The sequence below is a fragment of the Protopterus annectens genome, chromosome 5.part0 (genome assembly GCF_019279795.1).
Source record: "Protopterus annectens isolate FY-2018-M chromosome 5.part0, PAN1.0, whole genome shotgun sequence".
NCBI classification, from domain to species: Eukaryota; Metazoa; Chordata; order Ceratodontiformes; family Protopteridae; genus Protopterus; species Protopterus annectens.
The window spans coordinates 1,401,685,926-1,401,693,729 of record NC_056735.1 but is presented as its reverse complement, the minus strand read 5'-3'; the positions used below and the strand labels follow the sequence as shown (position 1 = coordinate 1,401,693,729).

Below are 7,804 nucleotides of genomic sequence, written 5' to 3'. Positions count from 1 at the left end.
AAACAGCACCACTATTATATTAATCCATTTACAGGTCACCCAGTCTTGGAAAATGAGAATATTTGCTTTGGTCATAAAAAAAAAAAAAAAAATGTTTCCTTTATGTCTGTTTGCCCCAAAATATTTATATACAGGGGAAGTGTGAACAATAGCAGTGTCGAGATTACACGTGATTGATGTGTCAGCAGATAATAGTTAACTTGTGCAGCGCATTGTTAAATTTCCTGATTTCATTGTGTAAATGACATACCATGGACTGATATTTCATGATTTCATTGTGTAAATGACAAAACATGGACTGATATTTCATGATTTCATTGTGTAAATGACATACCATGGACTGAGATTTCCTGATTTCATTGTGTAAATGACATAACATGGACTGATATTTCCTGATTTCATTGTGTAAATGACATACCATGGACTGATATTTCATGATTTCATTGTGTAAACGATATACCGTGGACTGATATTTCCTGGTTTCATTGTGTAAATGACATACCATAGACTGATATTTCCTGATTTCATTGTGTAAATGACATGCTATGGACTGACGGCTCTATACAGAATATAGAGACATTTTTAGCACTCAGTTCCGCACATGGTATGGATATCACAAATCCTGCAGTATGCAGAGTGTTTAATGCATAATAAGAACACGTGCTGACTTCTTTAAACATCTTCTATATCAGTGTGGGGTGTGTATGTGTACTGGATGGTACTAGTGTGTCTTTGAGGGAGACATCATCAGTGCCCAAACAAAACACTGGCAGAGTGCTTACTGAGTGCTATGAAATTTTAATTACCTAGCAGGAGTATGTGTTTCCAAAGAGATGGGCAGTGCTACAATGGATGCTGCATAGCTATCTAATAGCATTAGTATGACCAAAGGTTGCTGCTTTTCCCCTGCTTCCTTAGTAGTTGCAGTTATAACATTTTGTGTGGAGCTGTTGTTGCTGATGTTAAACCATCCACAATCCTAGAGTAGAAGCTTTCTGCACTTGTATTACAGTATTCTATGGCATACAACCATGTAAAGTGCAGTGACTTTATGAAATACTAATGTTCTCAGTATAATGCATTTCCAGGATTAAAACACAAATCAATATTCTCTATATATTCTAAACATTTTAATGCATGCCTTTACTATTCTGTTCTGTTGGCACAGATGAAACTTTGACTGTATCGAACAAAGAAAGAATAAATAAGTGAAAACATACTTCTGAGAGGTTGAATGTTTTGCAAGGATTTAAAATGTGCCACTTAATATATTCAAGTGCTTTTTTTTTTCTGGTTCTTTGTATCCAGCAACATTGCTGAGGCAGGACACCACAATGTTCAAAATGCCACACATAAGGCATGAAATCCAACATTTTGATTTGCATAAGTGCATGTTGCTAGGCTTTTAATGTTGTTTTCTTTGCAGCAAATAAATGACCAATCCTATGGAGAAGATTTGTTGTCTTTCAAGAAACTGTCCCAGTTGGGAGGTTGGAGTGGAAGTTTAATCTGAAAATGGTTCCAGAATCTGTAGAAATCATAAAGATCAAAAGATATCCACCATGAGGAAAACATAAAATTAGTGCTAATGCAATTGGTCACACTACATACATATTTCAATAATAAAATTACATTATAGTAAAAAGTGCAAGTAAAAAAGTGATATCATTGAAGTAAATGAGTGGTCTTAACATTTTTGAGAACTATTATTAAATTGACATAAACTACATTTCAATAAACAATGTAGCAACTATATATTTCATAGTTTCTTAAGATGCATCTCACCACATTATTGCTTTGTGATTTTTAGAGGATTACTGGATTACTTCAACAAATGGAAAAGTGATCATAAGTTAACATGAAAATGAAAATAATTCCATTGCCTTCAGTAAAATTATTAAAGACAGCATAAAATATATGCAGCAAAACTTAAACCAGAACACTCAAAATAATAATCTGTAAAATGCAGCCTTAAAATATTGCATTATTTAACAGCACAATGCAGTACCAACGAGATTATGTTTCAATGAAATGTAATTAGGCGAGCTCTGTTTCGTGAAAGTGCATTTTTGTCAAAATGCAGTTTTGCGAAAAGGCACCTAAGTGACAAGCAATGGAGGCTGTTGCTTAGATCGTGGCACAGTGGGGATAAGGGAATACTCCCTTTTCCCCACTGTAGTGCGATCTCAGAGTGAGAATATAAAAGTAGCAGGGGTGTGGTGGGCACAGCCCCCCACATGGGGGTTGCAGGGGGGCCTGCCACTTGAATAAATATAGTTAGTGTTGTGTTTTTTTTATTTTGTTTTTTTTGTTTTCGTTTAATGTGTTTTTTGTGAAAGTGCATTTCGGCAAAAGTGCACTTTCGTGAAAAACAGCTCGCCTTTTTATGTTTCGTTAAAATGTAATTATTTCGATGGGTCAAAGTAGACCCATATATATATATATGTGTATATATATATATATATATATATATATATATATATATATATAGAAACACACATACATGTCTATACACACACACACACACACATATATATATATATATATATATATATATATATATATATATATATATATACAAACACACACACACATACATGTCTATGCACACACACACACACACACACACACACACACACACACACACACATATATATATATATATATATATATATATATATATATGTCTACTTCAGATGATCGAAGTTCTAAAACTTCCAATTTCATATTGCCGAGACCATATGATTGAAGTTTCAAAACTTCAAACACCTGAAAGATAAAGAAAAGCAAAACAAAAAAAAAATTCTGGATGTTTTTGCAAGAGGATAACCCCCCCTGCACCCCCACACCCCCTGCTATTTAAATATACCAACTCCAAGATCACACTACAGCAAGGAAAAGGGAAAATTTCCCATTTTTTGCTGTATGGAGATCTCCATTCTGAATGTTCAAAGTTTTAAAACTTCGATCATATGGTCTCGGCCATATGAAATTCGAAGTTTTAAAACTTTGATCATCTGAATGGGACTCATATAGATATTTATATACATAGTTACAAGTAAGTTGGCTGAATTTCTGTTTTGTTGAATGTGCGGTGTGTGTGAATTTAGTTGAATGCTGCATTTCACGAATGTTGTGTTTGTCAAAGTGCAGATTTGCTGAAGAGAGTAAGGTTATTTCTGTAAGTAAACAGGATTTGTTTTTAATGCCAAAATTCACTGATATTCCAAAAGTTTTGTCTTTAGGTGTTAGGAGCACATGTGTAATAGTTGGCAGGTTACGGTAAGGGTTAGGTAAAGAGATAGATTTAGTGCTGGTCTATGTATGTCTGAGCTTGTCTTGTGTAGTGGTAGTGTTTTGAAATGTTTTTTCCAAGATAAGGTGTAGGGTTAGGAGCAGGGACAGGGTTAGAGTTAGGCAGTATTAGTTAAGTGGTGCAAGGGATGCCCCCTGTGTAGCCTTGATGGAACAGCAACATCAAAGAAATAGCTTAAATTGTGGCTCTGCTTTGTAAAATACTAGTGTGCATTTTTAACTTTGATATATTGATTGTTATTATTCAAATAATCCACAGTTTAACTTTGCAACAATCTTCACAGAGTAGTAGTACTGAAGTTGTTTACCTTTGCCCTGGACAGCAATTTTGCAGCAGTACAATATATCTATGTGGAAAATAAAATTCAAATGAAAGAAATGGTCCTCTACTTTGCTGCTTTGCACCTACATTCACTTTTAAACCCTCCCAAAATGATATTTTAATCATGAAAAAGGATGGAGAAAATCCGGAACATGATTTTTTGTTTTTTGGTGTTGACAGCAGCCACAAGAATAGTATGGGGGGGGGGAGCATTGCGTGATTTGATTGAACACAGGGAACTGGTTTGGCAATTGAAGTTAAATGCCACAGTTCCACCAGGATTAAATGACACAATTTTTATTGCCAGTGTTTTGAGACTGATGTCATATTATGTGTAGAGTATGTATTTTACACAACACAGGAAACAATTTATGCTTTTATTTTTACAGGATTTCATCCTTAAGTATATACTGGGCAGCCGCAGTAGTATGGCGATAGCATTGTTACCTCACAGCAAGAGGGTCTCCCGTTCGAGTCTTGGCTTGGCTTGGGAGTGCCTTCTGTGTGGAGTCTGCATGTCCTCCCCGCAGTTGGGTAGTGTTCAAAAGACATGTGTGCGTAAATGGGCGTGCCTTCATTGAAGGTTGGGCGTCGAGCTGGCACCTCAGCATTTTGTAAAAATCTACTGCCAATCATTAGCGGATCGGAGTTCCACTGTGGCGACCCCTTACAGGGAAAAGCTGAAAGACAAACAACAACATCCTTAAGTATATATTGAATAGGACAGTTATACATCTTAACATTTTTTTATATTTAATGTTTAAAACTCAAGGTTTTTATTGGTAGGTTTGATCATGTGACTCTCTTGGAGGGTTATTTTATAGGTGTGTCTTTTATGTGATTAATGATTCTGAAGTTTTGATACAAACTTACGAAAGCACATCATTCTTGCTCAATAAAAGTGGATTTTTGCCTGCATTTTCCTTCCCTCTGCAGTGTTTTGTCTTTACTGTTGGTTACTAGTTTCTGGTCTGAAAATATATTTTGCCTATATTTGTAGATAAGTTTTAGTAACATATGAACAAAACTAGACAGGCAATCGCAGGGCCATAAAATGCTTATCCATGCAGAACTTTAAACAGATGTATGTTTATGCCTCCCTTTTCAGGTACTTAATAGTGCTTACCTCCCAAATTGAACTTTACATGATAACCCTGGTGTAAATTTGTCCCTACAAATCCAGTCATCAAAACTTGTTTTAAAGGTAGCAAAAATAGTACATTATTTGATTTGTAGTGGTAACTTCAATAGACTGTGGTGGTGGTGCTGCGGTAGCGTTGTCGCCTCACTGTTAGACGTTGCACGTTCGATTCTCAGTTAGAGCGTCTTCTGTGTGTCGACATGCGTGAATGGGCATTCCTTTGTTGAAGGTTGTGCGTTAGTCCTGGCAAGCCAACATGTAAAAATCTACTGCCAATCATTAGCGGAACGGAGTTCTGCTGTGGCGACCCCTAACTGGGAAAAGCCGAAAGACAGTAGTGGTAACTTATTCAATAGGCTAGGAAAATAATGAGTTGCAAGTTTTTCAATGAGTCTTGTTTCTTGGTTGGTATAAATGTAGGTGCCCACTGCAGGTGTTTATAGAACCACTGGTTTTGCAAAGAAATAGATCAAATTGGACTAAGTTTTTCATTCTTCAAAATGTGAAACACAAGTCACTTTAAAGCAGTCTGTAGGCTACTGAGTAAAAGGACAGTTATGCTAATCTGTAGGGAGAGTTGAACAATTTAAGGCCTTTTATTTTCTACGTTAGGTATATTTTGGATCTTTTCAGCTGAGTGATATGATTAGATTTATATATTCCAAAATGGTCATTGTCTTCAGTGATGGATCTGATAGAAGAATACAGTAATAAGATGACTTGTTTGGATCTTGAAGATATTTCCTTGGAAATTAACTGGGCCAGATAGAGGGATTTCCTGACTATGGTGGAAACATGATAAACAAATGACAAGGAGTTGCCCACATAAGTGCCAGGTCTCTTAATGATCATATTTAACTGAAGAGAAGTACCAGTTATAACATATGAGGTCAGGAATTTTTTTCCCAAATGCTGCTATGTTGCACTTTTTTTTTTCAAAACAGGTTTATTGTTTTAACATATAGGAGAAATATCATAACAATTTTATACAAGTAATTAAAAATAGGTATTATTATAATATTCAACAAAACAACTAAAGTATTTACAAAGACATCCACTACAATCAGATCAATTAATTAAACTAAAATACCGTGCTATTGAAATTAGAATTTTTTAACAAATTTTGTAAATTATCCCATACAATATAATATGATGTTTTTCTAGTTGTTCTCATTCTAATTGTGCTTATTTCCATATGGCACATTATATTCATAACATTTTTAAATTCATTGCACGAAGGAGGTGTATCTGAAATCCAATTTCTAGTTATTATTTTCCTGGCCACTGCTAGGATAGACCATAACAAGGAAGCTTAATCTTTTAACACATTGAGGTACAGGTGTGTTGAATAATATAAGAGACTTAGAAATAATGAAATTATCTGTAAAAGAGCCTGCAAAAATTCCTTAATTGACTTCCAGTATTCTTTCAACTTCATACAGTCATAAAACATATGAGCCCAGTCAGCATTAATTTCTACATTACATCTCTTACATAGATTATCTTTATTATTTATTTTATTCATCATCAAAGGTGTATAAAAGATCTATGTAAAAATTTCCATGTATAAAGTCTCCAGACAATGGAAGATGTAGTTCTATAAGCAGATTCCAATATATATTGTTTATCTTGTTGAGTTGGTGGGTCCCCATTAATAGAGGTGAAATAATTCCAGTATGAATCTACACTGTAAAAAGTTTCTTGTCTGATAATTTTATGTATATATGAAAGTTTACCTTTATCAGAAACTTTATGCTGTAAATTTAATATCAAGTAATCAATCAGTTTTGGAATAGATTCTTTAACTGTTATAGACATTAGATCTATTCTATCAATGAGATGTTGTCTAAAGATCTGAACCTCTAACCAGCAAGTTTCTCTTAGATCAAATTCTTGTTTTAAGAAATCTAGATTTTTAACTTTATTATCAGATATCAGCTGATACCAGTACTTTAGATCATTATCTATAGCTAAATGAGCTCCTTCAGAAGTAGATGACATAAGCATACCCTGAGTATACATTATAGGAATACAATAAAATTCCATTCCCTATACTTAGAGTGCATGAATATAAAGTTACGATAACTAATAATAATATTTAATGGGTAACAAACCATATGTTTAGGTGTAATAGGTGAAGTACAAAATTCCTTTAGCAACCACAACATGGAGTTATTTACAATCATATTTTTATGTGTTAAGGAGATTTTCATGAAGTGCATACTAATTAGCTCCCAATAATCTTTCCATTTTGCGATATATGACTGATCTATTAATAAAGTAATAACTTTTATAATAGAAGAGATAATATATAAATTAAAGTCTGGAAAAGAAATACCCCTTGAGACCAGCTATTAGTATGTTTCTTTAATGCAATCCTAGGTCTATTAGGTGCCCATAAGAAATTTAACATTAGTGTATTCAGTTTCTTGATAATTATTTTTGTAGGTGAAAGTATTATTGATTGTATTAAGTATAAAATCTTGGGGAATATTATCATTTTAATAATTGTAAGTCTCTCCTCCATAGAAAAACATATTATTCCAGGTATTAAAAGATTTTGTATATTAAGAAAACAGGTATTATAGTTATTATATATAATAGATTTAATATCTTTAGATAGTATTATACCTAAATAAGTTATCTGACCTGAATTGGGTACATATTTAGTAAAATCACTAATGAGAATATTTTTCGTATATATATGTAGTATTTTAGTTTTTCTTCATTGAATATTAAACCAGAAATACTTTTAAAATTCATCATTTTATCAAATAAAGACTGCATAGAAGAATTAGATCCTGCTGATGTAATTAGAACATCATCTGCAAAAGTTGAATTTTTGATGTTGTATTTTCGTCTATTTCAAAACCCTCTATGTCAGTACTTTTCTAATCAAATTAGCCCAAGGCTCCATTACTAAAGTGAATAATAGTGGAGAAAGTGGACATCCTTGCTTTGTACCTTTAAGAATGGGTATTTTTGTGAAACATATGTTCCTACCTTAATATAAGCCAGTTCCTTTG

The 7,804-nt window shown here is 33.5% G+C and overlaps 1 protein-coding gene across 1 annotated transcript in view; it reads right to left on the bottom strand.

The window, feature by feature from the left end:
• Positions 1–1,045: 1,045 nt before the first annotated feature.
• The window catches only part of LOC122801694 (cytidine monophosphate-N-acetylneuraminic acid hydroxylase-like), a 700,032-nt gene continuing 693,273 nt past the window's right edge, over positions 1,046–7,804 (bottom strand). Inside the window, exon 13 of the mRNA XM_044071206.1 lies at positions 1,046–1,528. Coding sequence (XP_043927141.1) covers positions 1,444–1,528 — 85 coding nt within the window. The 3' untranslated portion in view covers positions 1,046–1,443. The remainder of the gene's footprint in view (positions 1,529–7,804) is intronic.